The following is a 24,412-nucleotide window of genomic DNA, read 5'->3' as shown; positions in this document are numbered from 1 at the left end:
CCCTCCCCCCCCCCGCCATCCTCGCCACAGGTACGAGCCCACCTTTTTTGAACTCCTCCAGCATAGCATCAAGCTTGGTGTCATTGAAAACAAAGTGCAGCGGATGGTTGTAGAAGCGGGTGATGGTCTTGAGTGGAGTGCAGTCATCGGGGTCCACAAAAGCCAGGTCCTTCACAAAGAGCAGGTCCACGATGTTGGAGCGGTCACCCTCGAAAACAGGGATGCGGGTATAGCCGCTCTCCATGATCTCAGACATGGTGTTGAAGTCGAGCACAGCCTCGGCAGCAATCATGAAGCAGTCTCGGAGGGGAGTCATCACATCCTCCACAGTCTTTGTGCGCAGCTCCAGGGCTCCTTGTATAATGTTGAGCTCCTCCTTGACTAGATCATTATAAGGGTCGGTGACCCGCAGCATCTCCAACAACTTCTCACGGTTATAGACCGTGCCGATCTCCTGGCCCAGGACACAGTCCAGCAGCTTGCTAACAGGGTAGGAGGCCGGGAAGGTCATCATCATGAAAAACTTAGTGAGGAAGATGGTGTTGGCGCCCACGGCCAGGCCGTGCCGAGAGCAAATGGCCTGCGGCACGATCTCGCCGAAGATGACGATACCGATAGTGGAGACCACCACGGCCACCAGCCCAGAGCCAGCAATGTCATCCAGGAGGATGGTAAGTGTGGTGTTGACCAGTACATTGCCCAGCAGGAGGGAGCAGAGCAGATAGTTGCCCTGGCGCCGCACAGGCTCGATGCGCTTGGCATAGTTCTTCTCTTTGTCTGTGCCACAGTTCTGCACGATGCGCAGCTCCATGGGGTCCAGAGCCATGAGACCCAGGTTGAGGCCGCTGAACATGCCCGAGAGGCAGAGGAGGAGTGAGATGAAGATGACTTGCAGCCAGAAGGGCAGCAGGAACTTCTTCTCCTCACCCACGATCATCTTGGTATCCTCACCATCATGGTAGATCCAGGTGGTCTCACCCCATGGGGGGGGCCCGGCCGGCCCCTCAGCACCCGCCAGCCCTCCGGGGGAGCCGGGCCCCAGGGCGGCGGCGGCGGGGGCCGAGACGGAGGTGCACAGGTAGTAGGACTTGCTCTTCTCCGTCTTGCGCAGGGGCTTGATCTCGATCTCGATGATGCCCGAGGTGCGGCGGTTGAGCACGATGTGCGGCAGGATGATGATGTCCGAGGTGCGGATGCCGCAGCGCTGCGGGGCGCCGCCGCCACCGCCCCCCACCCCGCCACCACCCCCTCCGCCGCCGCGCCCCGCCGGCCCCGCCACCGCCCGCCCGCCCCGCCGCCGCTCGTGCTCCGTGAAGGCGATGCGCGACCAGGTCTCGTTGTTGATGTTCTGCCCGTAGACCCGCAGCTTCACCCGCGTCCGCTCGCTCACCCGCAGCGCGCCCCCCTCCATGAAGGAGACGTCGTCCGTGTCCTCCAACCGCAGGCCGATGATGACCGTCTCCTCCGCCGCCGAGGGCGGGACGACGGCAGCAGGCGGCGCGGCGGCGGCGGCAGCCGGGGGCCGCCGGTCCAGGCAGCCACCGAGCAGCAGCAGCAGCAGCAGCAGCAGCGGCGGCACCCGCGCCCCCCGGCCGCCCCCCGCCATGTTCCCACCGGGCAGCGCGGCCATCTTTGGTCAGGGCTCGGCGCCACCGCGGCCCCGCATCGCCGCGCGGCGCCTGCGGCGTGCCCCGGCTTCCCGGCGGCGGCGGCGGTGGCGGCGGCAGGCGAGGAGCGGCGGCGGGCGAGGCGGCGGGCACGGCTGCCCGCGGGACCTGACAGGCGGCAACTGCCGGGCCGGGCCGCTCCGAGCGCCGCCTCAACCCGCTGCGCTCCCCGCCCCTCCCCGCCCGCCTCAGCGGGGGCGGGGCCGCGGCCGCGCTCCGCCAATCAACGCCCGCCCCCCCCCGCCAATGGCGGCCCGGCCCCGCCCCGCCGCTCACCACCTCCCGTCCAGCCCGAGGGGCGCGTGACTCCGGTGTGTACGCCAGCCGGGAGGGGGCGGGGCCTGCCGAGCTGCCTCCGCCAATGGCGACGGAGCTCTGGGGCCGGAGGGGCGGAGCCTCAAAGGGGCGCGACCAATGGGGGAGCGGTGCGGCCGGCGGGCCCGGCACGGCGCGTGCGGCGCTCGGCGGGGCGGTGAGCGAGCTCCGCCGCCGCAGGACGGGGCTCTCGGGCTCGCACGGAGGAGGTGAGACGGAACGGGACGGAGCCCGTCCTCCTGCACCCTGCCCGGCCCCGCTGCAGCTGCCGCGACCCCGGAACAGCCGCGTCGCTCGCCCCCAGCCGCGGCCCAGCTGCGCCGCGCCGCGTGCCCCGCCGCGCCGGTCGGTGGTCATGCAGCGCCCTCTGGCGGCCCCGCTCGGCCCGGCCGGAGCATGCCGTTGCCCTGCTGCCTCCTGCGGGCCGGAGATGCTCTTCGGGACCGCCCCGTGCTCGGGGACGTGTCCTCGGCACGGGGTGTGCTGCCGACCGGGGCAGCGCCTCTCCCGGCACCGTCCGGTGTCCGGTCCCGCTCTGCTCCCAGCCGCGGTCGGTGCGGTAAAGGGCAGCGATTCAGCCGTCTCTCGCCGTTCCCGGGTACCCTCCGCCCGGTGCCGCGGCGTTTCCTCGGCTGTGTCGTTCCTGCGAGCGGAATTAAGCATTAACTGCTTAATTTCAGTTAACCGCTAACCCGGCCGGGCCGCACATCCCCGCTCCCATCCCCGGCTCCCCTCAGCCGCCCGCAGCACCTCCAGCTTCCCCGAATTCAACAAACCCTCGCCCAGGCCAGGCATGATTGAGGCAGGGGCTTTGGAGCTCCCGCTGGGGCCGTTCAACACTTCCCAAGGAGCTGTACCTTGCTCCACTTGGCCTTATAACTGCATGCACAGAGCTGATTTGGGAAAAGATCTGTAATTTAGTGTGTGCTTACAACCCACCATCCTGAGAGCCAGGCTGCTTTTGAGGCCTTAGCTCCATGCCCCAAACCCCACTGGGGCAATAAGCACCCCAAGGACCAGGCTTATCACTCCTCTTTCCACTAGTGATGAGCAACACACATAGAGCGCAGGATGCAGTTTAGCAGTTTAGAAGAGCAGCTGTGGGAGCATCCAGTATGGTTTGCGGTGTTTGAGTCCATATTTTGGGTTCAGAGAGGTCTTTTAGAGGAAGTAAACCAACACCCCCCCCCTCCATTTAAGCTCTTGGAAAATAGAAAAGTAGAAGATTTCACAGGCCAACCCAACACAGGGAGAAGAGCATAGTGCTCATGGGGCCGTAGCCACAGATCTTCCATGGTGCCACACCTCATTCAGCTCATCACAAGGGAGTCCTGCAGATCTGCTCCCTCAGGGAGGTGACGGATGCTGCTGAGCCACAGCAACTCCGTGCTAACCACAGTGAGGAGGGACTTCAAAGCCACTTCCCTTTCACCTCGGGGTGAATCAGAGCACCACCACTTAGGGCTCCTGTCCTCACTGCACCCTCCCTGCCGGCAGAATGCTTTGGAGTTTCACACTGGGAGAAGGGGAGTTGGCTCAGCTCTGCAACCACCAAAACACCAAGAGCGGAGTGTTGGACAGATTGTTCTGGGGTTCCTCACAGATGGGGCTGCAGGACCTCCTCACAGCTTGGGGTGGGGGGCAAAACCCTAAGGCTTTGCATGCACAAGCAAAGCCAGGCAGACAAGACACCCCCACATCCACAGCCTGGTGAGGACCCCTACTGAAAGCTCAAAGTCAAGTCCTTTCTGCTGCTTCCTCACAGAAATGCCAAGGATTTGGAAAACAACCCAGCATTATGTAAATGGGGTGGCATTTAGCTGTGGCCTTTTTCTGTATGCACAGAAGAGGGGGACCTCACTGTGGGGGCCTCTGTCCCCAGGGAAGCTGAAAGGCCGTGGCAGGGACTCATGCCTTTTTAATGACAGGGCTTACAGGTAGGGCCGCCTGCCCCATCTGCTCTTCCGTTTGCACCAGGGAGGCTCTCTGATAGCAGGAACTAATTGCTGCCAGCCTCCCGGGATGGGGTCTGCAGGGACTTTGGGAAAGTCTTTGAAGCAATCGTGGAAGAGGGCTACACGGGGGGGGATTAAACAGCATCTTGGCGGCGTTTTCAGCAGGTCCTTCCCAAGGTCACATCAGTACATGCAGTTCCAGAGCTCTTCTACCTGCCAGGTCACATCCGCCACTGGAGGCTGGTCTGCCAGGGTGCCCCACCTGAAGCCAGCTAATTCGTGCCCTCTTGACTGCAGATAACACCAAGGATTATTTTCTTTATTCATCATATAGCTCTGAACACAACAACTTATGAATTCTTGTGCCCCCAGCAGGTCAGACTCGTAGTCTTGTCCACACCAAAAGGACAGGCTGGCAAGGCAGCTTTCCAGGAAGCTGTACTTACAGGTGTTGTTTATATGTTTAAATCTCTACATGGTAAGTTAATTGCTCCCTCACCTTGCTGATGGCAGAGGGCAGGTGAGGTGGTCTGGGCTGTCAGGCCTGGGTTTGGATTTCCCATCACTGTGCGACCCTGTGGGTTTTACTCACTTTTCATGCCAGATGCTCTGGAAATCCTCCTTGCCATAGAGACTCTCCTCAGCCACCGCTACTGCTGCTGCAGAGCATCACTGGCACTTGCCCATCTTTCTTTTTAAACCCAGGTATCTTTTGTTTGCTTCTTATCCTCCTCCATGTCACAGCAAAATGCAGAGAGAGGAAATTCAGTCCCTCCTGGAAAACCAGTGCATGAGGAGGGGTGGACGCAGTTCCACATTTCTAAACTCAGCTACTCACCCAAGGGCTGTTGTTCAGCAGCTCCCCACCTTCCCCAAACAGCCTGTGGGCCAGGGCACATGGGATTCATCTCCCACCACCGAAGCCCTCACTACTTGCCTAATGCAGGATGCAGTCAACCAGGTTTCTGCTTTTCCAGAATCCCTGCGTTTCCCTGCAAAACTCTGCAGGTGTGATGGCTGCAGAGGACTCGGGCCTTTCCTGCTAGATGGAGTCCAGAGGGAAATAGAAATCTCAGCAGTGCTGCACAGGGAAAGGTAGAGAAATTCCCTTCTCCTGGAATGGGCTATGGGGCTGCAAGACAAAGCACAAGGAGCTGTGCTTGGGGCATCCCCCATCCTGCATGCAAGTAACAGGGATATCCCTTAGCACCCTGTGTGCCACAGTGAGCTTTCCATGGAGAAACGAGGCTGGCCAAACCCCCAGGAGGTGACCAACCCTTCTCACCCACTGCCCTGGGGAGATGCTCATTTGTACCCATTTACTGAGCTTCTCACCCCACTGCTGGGAGCTGGCACAAGCTCTGCCTAGCAGATGGGTGCCTGCAGATCCCCATGTGTGGTGGGTTAGCACAGGGAGTTCAAAAGAAGGAAAAAAGCAACTGGGCTGCTTCTTGCTGTGCCTTGTGCTTCTCAGAAGTGTTTGCGTCCCAGTTGCAGGCTCTCCCATACCACAAATTGGAGCCATGCTCATGCAGAGGGGTGCATGCTGCAGGGCCAAGCCCTACATGGCTCCAGGGCCTCTTCTGGCACCCTGCTCTGCCCAGCTTCCTTCTGCAATTGTCTCTGCTCTTCTCCATGGGCTTAACATCAGCACACACCTGCTGCCAAACCCACACCAGCCCTGCCATCCTACATGCAGGGACCAACAATCCCATTCATACAGGGACATCCCTGCCTGCATGTCCAAGCCATGCAGTCACTGCCAGGCCCATAGCAAGGGGACATATAGGATGGCTTCCCACCCTCACCACAAACAGGCACAACCTGCCCCACCAACCCCAGCAGGGAAGCCCAGCACCCCTCAGGCCCTGTGATCCCAGCCACAAGCACACAGCTTTCAAGCTTGGCCATTTATTTGCTCTCCAGTGTAAGCCTCATGCCACTGGGACTGCATCCTCCTGCCCTATTGGCACCCTCCGGTGCAGGAGCATCACTCGGCACTCAGCAGGAAGGACCACAGGAGCCACCAGGACAGCAGGCAGGATGCGGGGTTGACAGCTGCTCCAGCAGCTGGAAGGGATCACAGATCTTCTTCTAAAGGGCACAGAACACGCAGGGCAGGATCAGGCCAGAGGGAAGCAGAAGGCACCCAGGAAAGCTGCATTCCCCCCAACTCACTCCCTGCCAGCAGTGCAGCCCAAGCAGACCTTCTATAGCTAACACAGGGGCAGTCCCCAGGTCACTCAGCTGCTCCTCCCTGCCACGAGGAGGAAGCCAAGAGCTTCTCTGGGACCTCGGCTCTGCTTTCATCTGAGAAATGCCTCCTGCCTGGACAGGGACCGAGAACATCTCCCCCTCCCCAAGTACAAGGTTGTGTTTCAGGGACATGCAGCTGCAGGGTGTTATCTCCCTTGCCTCTTCTGGCCCATCTACGGGCTGGAGGGACCATCAAAGAGAGGAGAGGCTTCCAGCTGATAGAGATGCTTTGTGCTGTGGGGTCAGGGCTGGCAGCCAGGGACAAGCTCACAACAGCAGCTGTGAGGGCAATGGGCAGGAACAAGCCACAGGGATTGGCCATCACCTCCCTGGACAGGCTGTCTCCAGCCATCCCCCAGGGAGAAGGATGTCTCCCCTTGGGAGATCTCAGGCAGCTCCAGCTGTCAGCCACAGCAGCCCTCACAGACATGCTGGGGGGCCTGGGGCTGTCATCTCAGCTGGTTAAAGCAGATCCCCCCTTTGGAGGGCTCCAACCTGTGCAGGGTGCAGTTGCCCAAATCCAGGCATCCCATGGGCACAGATGGACTCATGTCTCTTGGTGTCATGTCATAACCCCTCTGATAACCCAGGGCAACTCTGATGGCACGGACATCCATATCCTCATCCCTGAACCCAGCTGTGGAGCTGCCTGCTACCAACCTTGACCCCCTTGCAACTGCAGCCCTGTGGTGCAGCACCAGGTTGGATCAGGAACCTCTCTGCAAACCTGGAGCTCCTCAAGATCGCAGCCATCTCAGCATCCACGTCCACCAGCTCTCCTTCCTAGGGGCAGAGGGATGGTTACAGGGCTGGGGTCTGGGTCATGTGGTGCAGGGGACCCCTGTCACCCAGATGAGGGTGCGGAGCAAAAGCAGGAGCACAGCCTGACCCCAAAACTTTGAGGACGTCCATACCACCAAGCAGCAGGCTTCGAACTCTCCTGTGAAGCCACCCTGAATGTCCTGCTCCTACCTTCACCACAATGGAATGCATGGGTCTAGCTCTCTGTTTGCACTTTCCATGATTTATACAGCCCTCTGTTCCCATCTACTACTCCCTCTACCTCCAAAATCACAGAGGACACTACTGAGCAGCACTGCTTTACCCCATCCCCACAGACCAGGACTGCCATCCTGGCAGCCCAAGCATGCCCCCACATGCACCTTGAAGGTGAAGTTGGCATCAAACACCAGCTCTCGCTCGTGCCCCACAATCCCACCATTGTAGGTGACCTGGCCCGGCCCAGCCCGGCTGCTACCCGGCACCTTGAACAGGCGGAAAGTCGCAGAGACAAAGCGGCAGTCACCTGCAAAGGAGAGGTTGGGGAGTTGGGAACCAGCCCCAGGTCCCAGCACAGCCCCCATGGCTGCCCAGAGCTGAGGCTCTCTGCTCAGGCCCTCACCAACAATGCTCTCCAGCTCCTTGTCACCAATGGCAATGGGGCTGGCAGTGACCAGGCACGGGGGGCTGAACCCCACCTCCTCAGCAATGCTGTACAGGTCTTTCCAGTACAGGGCTCCTGCCAGGCACTCTCCTAGCACGAGACCACAGACAAAGGTGATGGAGGCAAAGGTCTGGTCTCCCCATCCCAGGCACCCCCATCCCAGAGCCCTACGCACCCCACAGCACCCTGTGCTTCCGGACAGTCTCACTCAGGCGCTGGCTGGCATAGACATCACTGAAGTACATCTCTCCTCCAGGCTGGAAGGCAGCAAGGAGTGAAGGGAGGTCCCAGGAAGCAACAGGACAAAAGGGGCAGGGAGAACTGGGCACCCCTCAATGCTACCTTGCTCAGATCCCTATGCAGAGGTGCCCTCCCCTGCCCCATGCCACATCTCCCCCACGCTGCAGCCCACTTGCTGCATCCCAGTGGCATCCCAACAGGAGGTACACCCCAACCCTGCTTCGCTCCCACTATGGGCACCGGCCCCATAATTACCTTCAGCACACGGTAGGCCTCCTGCAGCACAGCCCTCTTGTCAGGGGCGAGGTTGATCACACAGTTGGAGCTGGGGAGGAAACCAGAGCTCATTTGCACCCTCTCATGCACTCAGCACCACCAGCCGCTGTGCATCCACTGCCTGCTGCATGTCCCATGGCTTCATGCAGCATTTGGAGATGCCAATTCAACCATGAAATGGGCAGTTTGTATATTCCCAGGCTCTCTCCCAGGCACAGTTGGAATTTTCCCTTTCCTAACACCTGCTCCTGAAGCAGGTGACCCAGTGTGATGCAGTCGTGGACCCCAGCCCATAGCCCCAGGCAGCAGCAGCACCAGGGGTGGCAGTTGGCTGCATGCCTGTGTGGTACCTACATGACAATATCATAGCTGTTGTCAGCCAGCCCGGCATCACCCAGCTTCTCCATGTAGCCCTGGAGGAACTCCACATTTGGCTTTTGGTAGCCAAACTTCTCCATATGGTAGGCAATGTGCTTCTTCGCCACCTCAACCTGGGAGGAGGAAGGGGATGACGGTGGGAAGATGCTGGGGGGGGAAACAAGGAGAAGCCCTGGCTCCGTGACGTACCTGGCCCTCGGTCATGTCTATGCCGGTGACATGGCCCTGCTCCCCAACCAGCTGACTCAGCAGGTAGCAGTCCCTGCCGCTGCCGCTGCCCAGGTCCAGGATCCGACAGGATGCCAGGCACTCGGGCACCACCAGACCGCAGCCATAGTACCTGAGGGGATGCTGAGCTGAGCCAGGCAGAGGTGTCCCCTGGCCATGGTGGTTGAGGGGCTGCAACCCACAGGGACACAACAGCAGAGGGGGAACCCCAGGATTTACTTGGCCACCACCTCCTCGTGGACACGCTCCAAAGCATCTCTTACCACCTTGGGAAGGGGCTTGCTCGAGGTGATGCATGCGTTGGTTTTCAGGTCCTCTGTCTTCTGCAGCTCTTTGCCATAGTAATCCTGAGATGGGAGGGACAGAGGACACCAAACTACAGCAAGCTGTGTCCTGGGAGCTCCCCATGCACCAAAACACACGGGCCATGCCTGTGCTCGGCCTGTACATGCACCCAATGTCCTCTGACAGTGGTGCTCCCATTTGTACTCAGCTGAAAATTAGGCTAACATCAAGCACCCCTTTGCTCCCATCCTGCCCATCTCCCCTTGCTTGCATGCACAGCATCTTTGTGCAGTGGGAGATTTAATTCCCATTTGCAATAACTCTGCAGGCTGCAGCCCCCATTTCCCCAGCCAAGAGGGGGACAGGGAACGAGGGCAGGGAAACATGGGGTTACTCAGCACCCATCCCTATGGAAATTAGAGCAAAGGAGCTGGCCACATCTAATACTGTTATATGGGGCCCGAAACCACCTTTGCCCTTGGACTGCAACAGGCACGACAGCACAGACTGTGCTTAGCTGCCCTTGCCCAGTCAACCTGTCTCCCCTCTCCACCCTCTGTGCTCCCCCAGCCCGGCCACCCCATCCCCTTTCCACCTCCCACCCGTACCCCTCACCTGCACCTCCCGGTGGATCTGCTCTCCACAGGTTGCTGCCACTGCAGTGGGAACATGGGGCTGGTGCCTGACGCCACTGCGATGGGCACCACGCCAGGCCCCCCCAGAGGCCCCAAACCTCCCTCTTCCCCCACATACAGGAGCACTTCTTGCCCCCCTGAAAGCAGCACTCAGGGAGACACCCCCCCAAACTTTCATCCCAGCGGGATGCTCCTGGGCCTCCTCTCTCCCCCAACCCTCATCTCAGCTGCCCTGGAGACACGAGCCCCTAACCACCTCCCCCAACACCACCCCGCCCGGCTCTGCCGAGAGCCCCCAGCTGCAGGGGTGCTCCGGGCCGCCCTTACTCCCTGCGGCAGCTCCGCTTGCCACGCTCCGCCCCGACCCTTGCACCGCCCCGGCCGCGGCTTCCGCCCGACCAGAGCCCGGGGATACGGCCCCGAGGGAGGAGCGGGTCCCGCTGCCATCGCCCATGGGCCATGCCTGCACCCGCACCCCCAAAACCCCTTCCTGCTGCCCCCCCCATCTCTGCACCCACGTGGGTGCAGCTCTGCCCGTGCTCACCCCAAGTGCAGGGGGACACGAGCTTAATACTGCAGGGCTGCTCTGGCCTCTCCAGAGGATGGAAGCTTGGAGGTGAGCCACCTGCAGCAAGGACACACTGCAAAGAACCCCCCAGAACTGAAGCACAATGAGGGACATTGGAGAGCAGAGACCCACTGTCTTGCCTCTGCACAGAGACTAGCTGCGGTGGCATCCAGCACAGACTGGTGAGGCTTGGTGGTATTCAGGGAGCTTTTATTCTCAGCGAGTCACAGCTCAGGGAAACCCCTCATTCCCAAAGCTAGGGATCAGGACCCCTCCCAAGGCACAAACACACACACACACGTACACACACTATACAGACCCCGGGTAACAGTAGCACCACCTGCAAACGCAGGAGCACTAGTGCCACCAGGTCAGTCAGTGCCACTGGAGGGGATGGTGAAATACAGCCCAGGAGGTGGCTCTCAGGAGCCAAAGCCCAGCATCACTCCAACAGGAACGTGTCAGGCTGATGCCTGCTCTCAGCCTGCCTTCTCCTATCAGCTGATGAAAAGCACACTCGGGCAAACAAGTGCTTCCCGTGCACTCCAAGTGCTCCAGATAAGTGACCTACCAAAACCAACACACAGTATTTATAGCCTGGGCCTGATGTTGCTACCCAGGATATGAACAGGAGCCTGGCTGTTACTCCTCCAGCACAGAGCAGTGCAGAACTGAGCACACCAGCCCCTCATGCTCTCCTGCCCACTTCCAGGCTAGGACTTTGGATACCTTCCCAAGCAGATACATGCACCACAGCCAAGGCTGCTTCATCAAAAGCTGGAGCCGCAGCCCAGGAAGAGGAATGCAGTTGAAGGCTGAAAGCAGTGCAGATGGGCTGGCAAGGGGATGATGTTCTGAACTCTGGCAAGGTGGAAAGTAAGATAACCTCTGAGCAGGATGCTGGCCAAACCATGTCCAGCTGACCAGTGACAGAGGTGTGTGCCCACATTCCCACCTTCAGAATTGCTGTCCTGGGACCGGCACCTCAGTTAACACTGAAGCACCTCTCCCACCCACTTACAGCTCCCACTGATTAACATGCCCTAAATAAAACACACTCTGTGCCACTTCTGTGTCTAAATTCAGATCAGTGTCACACTGCTGGCACCTGTATTTAAAACCCACACTCAGTTTTATGCATTTCTTGCCAGGGGTGCTGGTGTGGGCTGAGCACCTCACGCTACGTGGGATGTAAGCAGACACAAGAATTGCTGGGGGGAGCAAAGTTTCAGGTGAGTTTGTTTCAGTTTGCTCTGGCTAGCAGGTGAGTGTTCTGGAGCAGAGACAGGGATGGAGACACACAAGAGAGACCCACATGCCTAGAAAGAGATTCTGCACATCTCCCAGCTGACATCCAGCATCATCCAAACACAGGCTTGAACCCCCGGGTCTGGAAGGGAAAGGACGCTTCACTGTCCTCAGTGCCAGTCAAGATGTCCTCATGCCTTCTCTACACTTCATTTCAGCAAGTGGCTCAGCTGGTCCTGCAGGTTTGACGACTGCTCCACGCTGGAGGTGAAGCAAGAAGAGGTTCACAATGAAATCTGCTCCCCAGGCTGTGCTGACCAGAAAGGCTCCAGCACTGATGCTACAGCAAAGAGAACCCTGGGCTCCCCAACCACCTCTGTATCCCCACAAGGCAAACCTCATTTTGCGCACGCATAAGCAGCTCTGCTCTACACCACCCTCCTCTCCTATCACAACCAACCTCGCAAGGCTCTACCATGTCGATGAAACAAGTGGAAGTTCTGGTATAAATCATCCCTTCACTCAAATTCACATCTCTTCACAATCCTGAGACACTATCCCACTGGGCCAGCATCTGCTTCAAAGGCAGCTGCATAAACCTTTTTTCTGTTTCCCACCACCCTTCCTCCATCCTTTTTCCCTTTCCATCAACCCCCACATGTGTCCCCCAGGTCCTGCTACTGTTTCTTCAGCTGAGGACTCACTTCTTCTGAATTGCTTCTTGCCTAGAAGAGAAAAGGAGACAAAAAGAGCATTAGAAAAACAAAATCTTAGCAACAGGGTTCATGTTATGTTGAAGGGACTTGATTACAGGCTCAGGAGGCCAAAACCCCAGTGTGTTTCTAAGTCCTAGAGGACAGAAACAGCACTAGCTTTTCCCCCTTAGCCTGAGATATGTCACACACTCTCACAGGAGACACTGTGCATGGCAAACAGGAGGCAAAAATCCCGGCCATCCCACCCTAAAACAGTCTGAGCTGTAGCAGTGGAGCTGAAGAGGCCTGGAAGATCCCAGCTTCAGAGTCTGCTCAGCTATGAGGAGCCAGGCAAGAGGGGTTTGTCTGTGTGGGCTTCATGCAAAGTCTAAGTAGAATGGAAAGGAATCGAGGGAATCACTTAGCTCCCCAGAGAGAACACAGTGTCCTCTACTTACTGGTACTGCAGATGAGTCGTTATTATGGCCATTTTCCTTAAACTCTGTGGAGAACAAGACAAAGAATGAATGTCGGCTAGGAGCAGTTCAGCAGAATCACAAGGCAGGCTGTCCCTATGCTCTGGGGAGCTCCTCCAGCCTGGCCACCACTGTAGCACTGCGCTGACACTGAAACATCTCCACCAGTATCTGTCAGCAGTGGCATGCTCCCCTCTTCTTTCCCAGGGAGACAGGCACTGACAGTACGTGCTTTGTTTCAAGCTACGGTCCCTCGAGCTTTCTGGTAGAGATGGCACAGCTTAAGGGCTGACTTGGGCTGCAGGATGCTCAAAGACCAGCAGCACACATGGGTTTGAAGCATTAAACTATTCTGGCCACCAGCCCTGCTGCCTGAACTCATGAGATGTAGTAAATGCCCCATTCCTGGCAACATTCAAAGCCAGGCTGGACAGGGCTCTGAGCAACCCAATCTAGTGAGTATGTCAGGGACCTTGGGCTAGATGACCCTTAAAGCTTCCTTCCAACCCAAACCATTCTATGATTCTATAGCTTCAGGGTAGAAAAATACCACGTTATCGGAGATAACATGTCTGCATATCTGTTCGTATAATCCTCCTCTCCTCCCATCCGCTAAAAACACTTGTTCTAGCAGTAAAACACAGCTTACATCTTCCGAGTGCAGGATGGCATCTTCTTGCGTCACCATGTTCTTAGCAGCTTGACCCAGGAGCTAGGAGACAAAACCACCAGACTGAGAGGACGCAGCTCTGTATCCGAAACCTGTGCGCACGGCTGACAGCCTGGGGGTCCGCCTGAACCGGTGCAAGGCTTGGGGGTGCGGTGCCCACCCCTCAGAGCAGACAGCCTTGACGAGAGCCCCGCTCCAGCCTATCCCTGCGCAGATGCCATGGGGCAGGCGCAGGCCCCGCCTCCCACCCCCCAGCGCACCTCAGGGCACCCGAGAGCCCTACGGCCACAGCGCTGGCGGGCGGCCCCTCCAGGACTACAGCTCCCAGCGTGCCCCGCGCGGCCTGGCCGGCCCGCACTCCTCGGCCGCGCTCTGGAGTCCTAAATCCGGTGTTGCCCGGCGCTCACCTCGGCGCTGCGGGAGCCCTTCAGCACCTGCTTGGTGAGGGCGATCACGTCGGTGCCGCAGCTCGTCACCTTCTCGGTCAGCAGCCCCTTCACCGAGTGACCAAAGCGCGCCTGAGCGTCCGCCGCGCCCGCCGCCGCCATCTTACCCTGCGGCGCACCGCCCCGCACCGCCGGAGCCGCTACGGCGAGTGCCGAGGGACTGAAGAGTGGGGAAGGCGCAGGGTCCGTGGCAGGTGGGGCGCAGGGACAGCTTCGGGCTGGGGCCGGGCCCCTCGGGTACCGCCACCGCCCAACTCAAGACACCTCAGACCCGGTCATCACCTCGGGCACGGACACCCGGAGGCTGCTCAGCACTGACCAGGGCTTGTTAGCAGTGACCAGGGCTTGTCTGGTACTGCCCATTGCTGCCCAGTACTGACCAGGGCTTCTCAGCACTGACCAGAGCTGTCCAGCACTGACCAGTGCTGATCAGGGCTTCATAGCAGTGACAAGGTCTCGCCCAGTACTGCCCATTGCTTCCCAGGGCTGTCCAGGGCTTCTCAGCACTGAGCAGTGTTGATCATGCCTTCTTAACACGGACCAGGACTTGCCTGGTACTGCCTATTGCTGCCCAGTACTGAGTAGAGCTGCCCAGGGTTTCCCAGCACTGAACAGGGCTGACCCATTGCTGCCCAGCACTCACCAGAGCTGACCCGATCTTCTCAGCACTGACCAGTGTTTGCTCGGCACCGCCCACGGCTCCTCAGGACTTCCAGTGCTTGGCCAGTACTGATCAGAGCTGTCTGGGGCATCTCAGCACTGCCCATTGCTGCCCAGCACTCCCCAGTGCCCCCAGCCCTGTGCTGTTCCCCCCTCCCAGGCATGTTGAAGGGTGCCCAGGCTGGGACAGACCCCCGTGTCCCACCGCTCCCCAGCTGTGCTCATGGCACCCAGGGCTGCCCCTGCACCCCTCACCCACCGTGATGGAGCCTGAGAACAGACCCATCCCTGCCTGTCCCCTGGCCCACAGCCCGCTGGATGCAGCTCCCCCACCCGGTACGGCCATGGCCCCGCCGCCCTCGCCCCCGTCAGGTACCCAGCTGCAGAGCTGGCTCCAGGCCCAGCGCCCGTTCCCCCCTTCCCGTCCCCCTGATAAGGAGCCGAGCCCGCCTTGGGGTCAAGGCGACGGCCCCGCAGCCTGTATAAAGCCCCCCGCGCCGCTGCAGCCCCACAGCCGGCCCCACACCATGCTGCTGCTGGGTGCCCTGCTGCTGGCCCTGGCTCTGGCCCTGCTGTGCTCCTGGGGGCTGGCACACCGGAGGGGCACGGCGGGGCCGGGGCGGCCGCGGAGCCTGCCTGCCCTGCCGCTGGTGGGCAGCCTGCTGCAGCTGGCCGGGCACCCGCAGCTCCACCTGCGGCTCTGGCGCCTGCAGGGCCGCTACGGCAGCCTCTATGCGCTGTGGATGGGCTCCCACTACGTGGTGGTGGTGAACAGCTACCGGCACGCCAGGGAGGTGCTGCTGAAGAAAGGGAAGGCTTTCGCTGGACGGCCCCGCACCGTGAGTGGGCAGCGGGGTCTGGGGGAGCCCCTCCTGCTGCGGCAGGGGTGAGGAGGGGGATGCGCACAAGAAAGGGGCTGCACCCGGCAGGGTCCTTCTCCTTTTCCCATTCTGCCTGCAGCAGGGGCAGGGGCAGCCCTCTCTGCCCTGTGCCCCAGGGCGAGCCCTGCGCATCCTCCATCCCAAGGGGGGCCGTTTATCCCCTGGGCTGGCTGCATTTTGGGGCATGGGTTCAGGTACCACGAGGCCCCCTGCACCCTCCACGTTTCCTGGGCACCCCTGTCCCTAGCCCTGGTCCCCAGACCTCTCCATCAGTCTTTGGGGTGGGAAAGCAAAGCTCATGGCCCTGGCTTTGCCCACCAGCACTAACCACCACCCCCCTGGACCATCCCTGGGATGAGATGCTCATCCAACCCCGCAGCATCACCCCTCTCAGGGCTGCCCTGCAGCAGGGTGACCCTGGGACTGCGTGTCCCACAGGTGACCACGGACCTGCTGTCCCGGGGGGGCAAGGACATCGCCTTTGCCAGCTATGGGCCCCTCTGGAAGTTCCAGCGCAAGCTGGTGCATGCTGCGCTCTCCATGTTTGGGGAGGGCTCGCTCACCCTCGAGAGGATCAGTAAGTGCTCCCCCCCAGCTCCCCCCCAGCTCCACCTCCTCCCATACTTTGATCTGAGCTCGGCTTTCCCTTTCCATGTGCCCTGATCCCCTGGGAACCAATGGGGACTCATTGGCTCAGCCCAAACCCCCCCAGCATGCACTTAGTTTGCCTGCCAGGAGCTCGGTCCCTCTCCTTCCATCCCTGCTACTTTGCCAACACCTCTCCCCATATGTTTTCCCCCGAGCTTCATCTCTTGTCACTCAGCTGGGGAAACTGAGGCATGGAGCCAGCTCCCAGCCCACCAGGCTCCCCACTCCAGCCGGGAGGTGCATCCAGCTGCACACAGACTTTGCTGTGTGTCTCCATCCCCTCTGCTCCTCCCACACCCAGTGTCACCCCTTCTGGGCATCCCAGCCCCTTGAGGGTCAGCCCTGGCAGGGCTCTCTGCAGGCTGCACACCCTGACTGAGTGGGGGACCCCTCCTTCCATCCCCCAGATGCCCCCTGTACCCCCTCAGCTCCACCCCCCCTTTACCTGCTCCTCCTCTCCACCCCAGTCTGTCGGGAAGCTGCATCCCTGTGCGAGACGCTGAGCGCTGCACAGGACATGGCCCTGGACATGGGCCCTGAGCTCACACGGGCAGTCACCAATGTGGTCTGCTCCCTCTGCTTCAACTCCTCGTACCGGCGCGGGGACCCCGAGTTCGAGGCCATGCTGGAGTACAGCCAGGGTATTGTGGACACCGTGGCCAAGGAGAGCTTGGTGGACATCTTCCCCTGGCTCCAGGTAAGCAAGGACACAGGGACTGCCAGTTCCTCTCACCTTAGATCAGAGGAAAGAGTTGGGAGGTGTTGTGCAGGAAGAGGCTACCTGAGCACCCCAGGGTTTAGGAGGGTCCCTGCCCTGGTGTCCCACAAGAGCCAGTACCCTGGTGGGCATAGATGGACTGCAGAGGCTGGGCTGAACTGGAGCCCCTCACTGTAATGGGGCTTTTCTCCCTGCAGATCTTCCCCAACAAGGACCTGGCCCTGCTGAAGAGATGCCTTAAGGTTCGGGACCAGCTGCTCCAGCAGAAGTTCACCGAACACAAGGTGCCAACAGGGCCAGGACACGGGCGATGCTCAGGAGCTGTGGGGTGCTGGAGCTGCAGGGGTCTGTGCCCAGCACAGCCCAGCTCACACATGCCCCTGGCAGGAAGCCTTCTGCGGGGATGCCGTGAAGGACCTCATGGATGCCCTCCTGCAAGTGAGGCTCAGTGCCGAGAGCAGCAGCGCCCTGGCACCAGGACTGGAGCTGACTGACGACCACCTCCTCATGACGGTGGGGGACATCTTTGGGGCTGGTGTGGAGACCACCACAACTGTGCTCAAATGGGCTGTGCTCTACCTGCTCCACTACCCCGAGGTAGGGTCTGAATTCTGTGTCAGGGCCACCAGGGACATCATGGAGGGCTTTGGGGAAGGCAGGTGCCAAGAGAAATGTCAGGCTTTGCCAATAAGCAGGATCAGGCTGTGGGCATTTTACTTCTGCCCTGCACGACTTTCCAGAACAACTGCCATGGGAAGCCCATACACACAGGGCCCCCACATCCCTGGGCTCCCATCCCAGCCCCTCCTCCCATCCCAGGTCCAGAGGAAGATCCAGGAGGAGATGGACCAGAAGATCGGGCTGGTGCGTCATCCCCTCCTCAGCGACCGTCCGCTGCTGCCCTACCTGGAGGCCACCATCAGTGAAGTGCTGCGCATCCGGCCCGTGTCCCCCCTCCTCATCCCACACGTATCCCTTGCCGACACCAGGTCAGAGCCCCATGGTACTGTCAGGATGCAGGCAGAGACTGTGGGAGGGAGCAACTATCTCCCTCTGTGTTTGCCTTGCAGCATCGGGGAATACTCCATCCCCAAGGGCGCCAGGGTCGTCATCAACCTCTGGTCCGTGCACCATGATGAGAAGGAGTGGGACAAGCCTGAGGAGTTCAACCCTGGTGGGTTCAGTGCTCCCAGGGGGCAGGGGATGGTGGGGAGGGTACAGCAGGAGAGGCTGAGCCTGGGGTGACTTGGTGGTGGGATGTTGGATGCTGTTCCCCCCTGGCTGGGGCACTTGCACTGTCTCTGCTGTTGCAGCTCAGGGGAGGGACACACAGGTAATGAACTAAGGCAGGTCTCAGGGATTGATCCTTGTTGATGCCAATGGTGCCCCTTCCATCGCAGGTCGCTTCCTGGATGAGCAGGGCCAGCACATCCACTCGCCCTCGCCCAGCTACCTGCCCTTTGGGGCTGGGATCCGTGTCTGCCTGGGCAAAGTCCTGGCCAAGATGGAGCTGTTCCTCTTCCTGGCCTGGGTGCTGCAGCGCTTCACACTCGAGTGCCCCCAGGACCAGCCCCTGCCCTCGCTGGAGGGCAAGTTCGGTGTCGTGCTGCAGGTGCAGAAGTTTCGGGTGAAGGCCAGGCTGCGGGATGCATGGCGAGTGGCCTCGTGATGGGAACCAGCCCTGGACCCCAGCAGTGGTGGGCTGGGATGGGGCAGAATGAGCCATGCCCTACCTGCCCATGGGTGCAGGCTTGTCCAAATAAAGCTGTTCCCAAAGCAGTGTTGCTCCCGGTGTTTCTTGGGCTGGCCATGGAGGGCAAAGGGAGGTAGGAGGGTGCATGAGAGGTATGGTGACCCCACAGCTTGCTGTGAGCATTAGGCTGAGCTGGGAAGCCAAAGCACCTCTGTGAGGCTGCCAGCACCAACAGCCCCTTCACCCCTCCCAGGGATGTGGGGTGGGAGCCTGTCCAGAGTCAACACAGAGCCATGGGGACCACTCCTCCAACACAACCAGGGGCAGAAGGGCCCACCCCAGCCAGGTAAGGGGGGATGTGAGCAGTGGGCACTTTGGATGCCCAGGTTGTGACCATGGCTGGACCCTGCCTCAGTTTCCCCACTAGGAACAGGGAGAATGAACATGATGTGGGCTGGGAGCTGAGTCTGCCATGGGGCAGAGAGAGTTCCCCAGCCCCATCCCAGGACACTGGGCCCCTGCCACTGGGACCACTGGTTGCTCCTTGCAGGGAAAAAGAGAGAAACAGCTCAGAGATTCCTTCAATTTTGGCTCTCACGTGGCTTCCTCTCCCTCAGTACACATGTGCACCCATTGCTGCCAGCACACGTGGGCATATGCACACATGTGCCTGCACACACATGTCTATGCACAAAAAAGCACAAGGATACATTTATGCCTGGATATGCTTACATACACATGTATGTATGTGCTTGCATGCACACATGTACACCTGCATGCATGCAGCCCCTTGCAGGCAGGACACAAGCAACTTGCAGGGCTGCAGGGCTGTCTGACCCTGTCCTGTGTGTGAGTCATCAAGGGGAGATGCAGGCAGCACCAGCTCCAGGCAAAAGTGGGGCTCCCATTGCTTGGGGACACCCAGGAGCACCTGGAACCCCCTCCCACCCCAGGCCCAGTGCATGAGCATCACAGGGCTGGGGGCTGCTGACATTCACTGTGCAGCAGTCACAGAATCATAGAATCACAGAATGGTTAGGGTTGGAAAGGACCTTAAGATCATTCAGTTCCACTCCCCCTGCCATGGGCAGGGACACCTCACACTAAACCATATCACCCAAGGCTCTGTCCATCCTGGCCTTGAACACTGCCAGGGATGGAGCATTCACAGCTTCCCTGGACAACCCATTCCAGCACCTCACCACCCTCACAGTAAAGAATTTCTTCCTTATATCCAATCTAAACCTCCCCTCTATAAGTTTTAACCTGTTACCCCTTGTCCTGTCACTACAGTCCCTAATGAAATGTTCCTCACCATCATCCCTGTAGGCCCCCTTCAGATACTGGAAGGCTGCTATGAGGTCTCCACGCAGCCTTCTCTTCTCCAGGCTGAACAGCCCCAACTTTCTCAGCCTGTCTTCATATGGGAGGTGCTCCAGTCCCCTGATCATCCTCGTGGCCTCCTCTGGACTTGTTCCAACAGTTCCATGTCCTTTTTGTGCTGAGAGCACCAGAACTGCACACAATACTCCAGGTGAGGTCTCACAGTGTTCTGATGTTCACTGCAGCTGGGTTATGGCCATCACTTGGAGCAGCACAACCTCCCTGTAACGCAAGGGGCCAGGTTTGCTTTCACAGAACACTACCGTGCTGTGGAGGGCAGCACGCAATTAGGTTTCTGGTTCTCTATTAGTTGACCTCTTAATATTTAACTCAGTGGCAACACAGCTATGGCTCAGGGCACCTGGAGGGAAAGCGGATAGGGTGGAAAGACCCACACAGCCACAGCCCCACATAGCCCCACTTTTCCCCCCTTTTTTCTTTCCCCCAGCTCTCTCCCTTGCTAGCAGGCAGGAAAGCTGACATAAACCTTCCCCAACACTGTTGTTTCTACTTTGTGTGTCAAAACTGCACGTTTTGTTTTGAACCACCAGCACTTGGCTTTCACCAGCCCCTTCACTTCTGGCATCTGATGCCAAATGGGCCCTGTCAGCCTGGGGATGGCACAGGGACAATGAAGACAATGAGCTAGAGGAAGAACCTCTACACACCGGGGCAGTCCTCGGGGTGACTTGTGCAGGTGACCCATCAGAAGCAGGGCAGAGAGGAACTCAGCCCTGCTGCTGCTGTGTGCTGAGCCCTACAGCCCTTCCTGCTCTCGTGCCCCTTTCCATCACACCAGGAGTGCCGCTGGGTTTCTGATCCCTCCACCTCTATCGGTACAGGCTGGTCCTGGTGTGTGAAGGGGGACTGAGCTCAGAGCGGGTCTCATCCTGTCTCAACAGGATACTCTGGCCTTTCCCAGGGACTGGCAACTCTGCGCCAGCCTGGTCCTTCCCCTGCCCCACATCCTGTCCCCAGCTGCATGTGCTGGCAGGGAGGCTCCTCTCCAGGCTCCTGCAGTCACCAGCATCCTGATGCCTCCAAGAGTACCAGCCCACGACCTCCAGCACCTCTGTGCCTGCTTACCAAGGCACTGTTTGACCTTGGCATAGGAAGGGATTCTCTCCTTGCCAGAGCCACCACAGGGCCGGCCCCTTGCACACACGGTACCGTTGCCACAGCGCTCGCTGCAAGGTGCGTGCGCTCGCTGCAAGGACTCAAGGCCGGCGCGTACCATGAGGCAGAAACAGGGACTGTGGGACCGGGGGTGTTTCGAGATGGGAGAGCGAACGGCTCCAGCAGCAAATGCTTGCCCGAAGCCCAGGCTGCAGCTGGGGCTCCCTGGGCTGTGCTGGCAGGTGCTGCCCTGGTCCTGGACCCCAGCCACATGCTGCAAACCGCATCCCCCCGAGCTCAGCCCCAGCCGGGAGCAGCCACCGCCTCAGGGCTCCAGCGCCCAGCACCAGCTGCCGGCACCGGGTAAACAGCCCTGGGCACACTGCTGGGAACGGGCAGGGACGCTGCTGAATCACACTCAGAGTATTCATGCCCTGACAGCTGCAAGGGGTCGGGCACTGCACCCAAACACTCCTGACCCCACCACACACCTTCACCCAGGCTGCAGCGGGCTCCCTTCCATCCTCCTGCCCCCTGAGCCGCTGTGCAAGTCAGAGTGCCTGGGATCACCTTGGACAAGTCCTTTGGCCCCACTCAGACCTGGCACTGGGCAGCTCAGTGACTCAAACACAGGGGGAGGAGGCAGCCATGCCCATGGGAGAGCTGGCTGGGGAGCTCAGCAGCTGCCACTAGGTTTTGGCTGAGTATGGGCAGCCACTGTGAACACCAAGGCTTTTGCCACTGAAATAATCCTGCTGCTTTAACTGCTTGAGCCATGTTGGATCCCTGCCTTTCCTCTGGGGTCACCTGGGGTCTTTGCACTAGACAGGAGGGAATGAAGCTGAAGGGCTTAGAGGGCAGCTTATGTGGGTCAGGAAACAGCATCTCCCTGCAGCAGAGGGGGGCTTCGAAAGAGGAACCAGTGATAGTGGAAAGGATGAAGACTTTTCACCCATGGCTGTTCCCACACTGTATCCCATGGAGCAGAGCTGCAGCTCACACCAAGGGGGACTCGAGGAGCCCTCCAAGTTTGAGCGGCTCCACTGTACACCCCAGGCTGTGCTGGAGAGCCACAGCCAGCAGCGGAGGCGCAGGCGATGCTGGCAGTACCTGCAGGCTGGCGTCGGGCAGGGCGCCAGGCAGGCTGAGTAAGCACAAAGCTCAGGACACAGCTGTTCACCACCCGAAAACAAACCCAGAACCACCCCAGCAGCCTGTGACACCCCCGGCACAGAGACTGCACCACTCGTGAGATGCCTGCGGTGGGCACCGGGCCCATCTGATAACAGCAGAGCTGTGCTGCAGGGGAGGGGGAACCAGCTCTGATGAAGACAGGCGAAGAACAGCAACTGATCCCGGCCTTCCCAGGCTGCTCGCTCTGGTATGCTGCACAGCTTGCTTCCAGCGGGGGCTGCCGGCCCCACTGCGCACCCAGCCTGCTCCAGGCTTTTCCTATATAAACAAGAGATCCAAACCCAAGGGGGTGACACCTCCTGGGCAGGTGAGTGAGGGTCGGGAGGCAGCTGGCTACAGGGAGTGTGGTCACTGCAGCAGGATCCCTGCCAAGCTCCGCTGGGAGTGGGTCACTGTGGGTCGAGCCCGGCTCAGAAGAGGATGTGTCTGTGGGAGCCTGGGCTGCAGGGGCAGGAAGCGAGGCAGCCCCGGCTGCCGCCGCTGACGCACGTTCCCGAGCGCGACGGGCACCCCAGCGCTCCCATTGCCTCAGAGCTTCCAGACTGTGCTGCTGTCCCGGAGCCTTGCTCAGGTTTCCTGCCCCAGGAAGTTTTCAATGACTGCATAATGCAGAAGCTTAACTGTGCCTCAGCTTTCCTTCGCCTCGAGTTCGGCAGGTAGGAGCTCTGAGAATAGGCTGCCAGCACACACCAAGACACACCGTTCCCTACTCCTCCATCTTCAGCCAACACCCAGACACTGGGTTGTACAAATGTGCAACAATACACTGCAGAAAAACTGGAGCGGTGCTCCCAGAGGGATAAGTTTGCATTGTTGGAGCTGAAGCATCCCTTGGGAACACCAAGGCGATGCTGCAGCATCCACCAGTCGTGCCTGGTGGACATGCTTCCTGAGCCATCACATGGGGCTCTGCAGTGCCTGTCCCCAGGCGACATCCCCCATGCCTGCAGGGACACCCGCTGGGTCTTTGCCCTCAGAGCTGACTTCAGTGGCCAAAAACATGCCGTGTAAGCAGCACTGCACTGCCAAAGGCTCTGGCAAAAATAGACTTCAAGCATTATTGGCACCAACACTTGAAGCATGTTGCAAAGAAAAACATCTAGCCGTGGATTGACACTAATTTGCCCTCAATTGTGCTGCACTGTTTGCAACTCGGTTTTGAAGTGGTGTATTTATGACAATCATAAAACACTTGCGCATTATAGCTTGAAATGGGTGGATTTTGGTGCCCCAGTGGTAAGAGATGCACACTTGCCTGCATCCTCGCTTCTCCAGCACTTTACACCCACAGCATGCATTCAGAGAAGAGCTCTGTTTGGGTCATATTGGCTTTCTACCGAGGGGCACACTTGAGGATCAAGCACCATTCTAAAGCTCCAAAGCTGGAGCTTTGGTTGCTCTCTGCCTACCCCTGTTTTTAGCCCTGAAGAGACACCAGCCAGATGCCTCCAAGGAGCTGCCCTGCCCAGTGTCCTGCCCTGCACCACTCCTCCTGCTCCAGGTCTAAGAGCCACACTGGCTGTCCTGCTCCTCCTCAGGCACATGTGGGCTTAAGAAATGTGGTCTGTGCCTCCTGACGGTTTAACATTAGAAATAGCAGCTTGGCTTAGAGGTAAGCACCAGTATGTCCATAGAAGTGGGGTTTCCCCCACCCTCAGTGGGGTGGCACGAAAGCAAACACAGATTTTTGTCTTACACCAACAAAAACATTGGCAGGGGGTCTCCCACTGCCATGGGGCCACCCCAGGACTTAGAGCAGTTAAACCCCACTCCATAAGGACTGACGTGCTTTGTTTTAGCTTCCTCTGTGTTGTGAGGAGCAAAACCCAGTGCCAATACGTACAGAATTCCTAAGGGTGGCACTGGGGATCTTTAATTCTCCTCTCAAAAGATGCACGTGGTCAGTGAACAGCCGTGAGTGACCAGTCCCTGGGTGGTCAGTACACAGGGAGCCAGCGTGGCTCTGGGGTGAGTACAGCCTCTCCGTTACCTCTCACACTCCAGGTATCCAGGAACAAGGTCTCCCGAATCCCCACCAAAGTCCTGCATTCCTAAGAGCATCCCAAGACACAAACTGAAGAGCTGCTTTCATCAGCTTGTTCTGATAGAACAGAAAGGCTGTGACAGGCAAAGGAGTGAGATTCTCCTAAACCTTGTGAGGTAAAAGTGCTCTCCTCAAACACGTGGCTAAATACCGAGATGAGCACCACTTGTTCTGCTGTCATCTCTATCCAGCACAGTGCTACATATCTCCGGTTCAAAAACCAAAGCACAACCACAAACTAAAGACAAACCTTGCTCTTAACTCACAAAATGATGCACATACACACAGGCAAG

The 24,412-nt window shown here is 59.2% G+C and overlaps 4 protein-coding genes across 4 annotated transcripts in view; 1 reads left to right on the top strand and 3 right to left on the bottom strand.

The window, feature by feature from the left end:
- Window positions 1-1,630, bottom strand: part of CNNM2 (cyclin and CBS domain divalent metal cation transport mediator 2) — a 123,500-nt gene extending 121,870 nt beyond the window's left edge. The window contains exon 1 of the mRNA XM_005154549.3: window positions 43-1,630. Coding sequence (XP_005154606.2) covers window positions 43-1,630 — 1,588 coding nt within the window. The remainder of the gene's footprint in view (window positions 1-42) is intronic.
- A 4,233-nt stretch (window positions 1,631-5,863) lies between these two features.
- AS3MT (arsenite methyltransferase) lies at window positions 5,864-10,140 on the bottom strand. The gene is made up of 11 exons (XM_034061347.1): window positions 10,007-10,140; window positions 9,660-9,783; window positions 8,979-9,106; window positions 8,721-8,871; window positions 8,508-8,644; window positions 8,133-8,202; window positions 7,813-7,894; window positions 7,596-7,727; window positions 7,357-7,499; window positions 6,854-6,976; window positions 5,864-6,031 (listed from the first exon to the last, which is right to left on the bottom strand). The coding sequence occupies exons 1-11, from the start codon at window positions 10,138-10,140 to the stop codon at window positions 5,939-5,941; spliced, it is 1,317 nt and encodes a 438-aa protein (XP_033917238.1). The 3' UTR covers window positions 5,864-5,938.
- A 316-nt stretch (window positions 10,141-10,456) lies between these two features.
- BORCS7 (BLOC-1 related complex subunit 7) lies at window positions 10,457-13,888 on the bottom strand. Its single transcript, XM_005154550.4, has 5 exons — window positions 13,744-13,888; window positions 13,316-13,378; window positions 12,649-12,692; window positions 12,200-12,220; window positions 10,457-11,756 (listed from the first exon to the last, which is right to left on the bottom strand). Exons 1-5 carry the CDS (start codon window positions 13,882-13,884, stop codon window positions 11,705-11,707), a joined length of 321 nt encoding a protein of 106 aa, XP_005154607.1. The 5' UTR covers window positions 13,885-13,888; the 3' UTR covers window positions 10,457-11,704.
- Window positions 13,889-14,969: 1,081 nt separating this feature from the next.
- On the top strand, window positions 14,970-18,358 carry CYP17A1 (cytochrome P450 family 17 subfamily A member 1). Its single transcript, XM_034062590.1, has 8 exons — window positions 14,970-15,281; window positions 15,762-15,900; window positions 16,439-16,668; window positions 16,887-16,973; window positions 17,077-17,286; window positions 17,509-17,678; window positions 17,760-17,863; window positions 18,090-18,358. Exons 1-8 carry the CDS (start codon window positions 14,970-14,972, stop codon window positions 18,356-18,358), a joined length of 1,521 nt encoding a protein of 506 aa, XP_033918481.1.
- The last annotated feature ends 6,054 nt before the right edge of the window (window positions 18,359-24,412 follow it).

Source organism: Melopsittacus undulatus, chromosome 4 (assembly GCF_012275295.1).
Source record: "Melopsittacus undulatus isolate bMelUnd1 chromosome 4, bMelUnd1.mat.Z, whole genome shotgun sequence".
NCBI lineage: Eukaryota > Metazoa > Chordata > Aves > Psittaciformes > Psittaculidae > Melopsittacus > Melopsittacus undulatus.
Note: the sequence above shows the minus strand (reverse complement) of the source record. Positions and strands in the feature narration are given on the sequence as shown.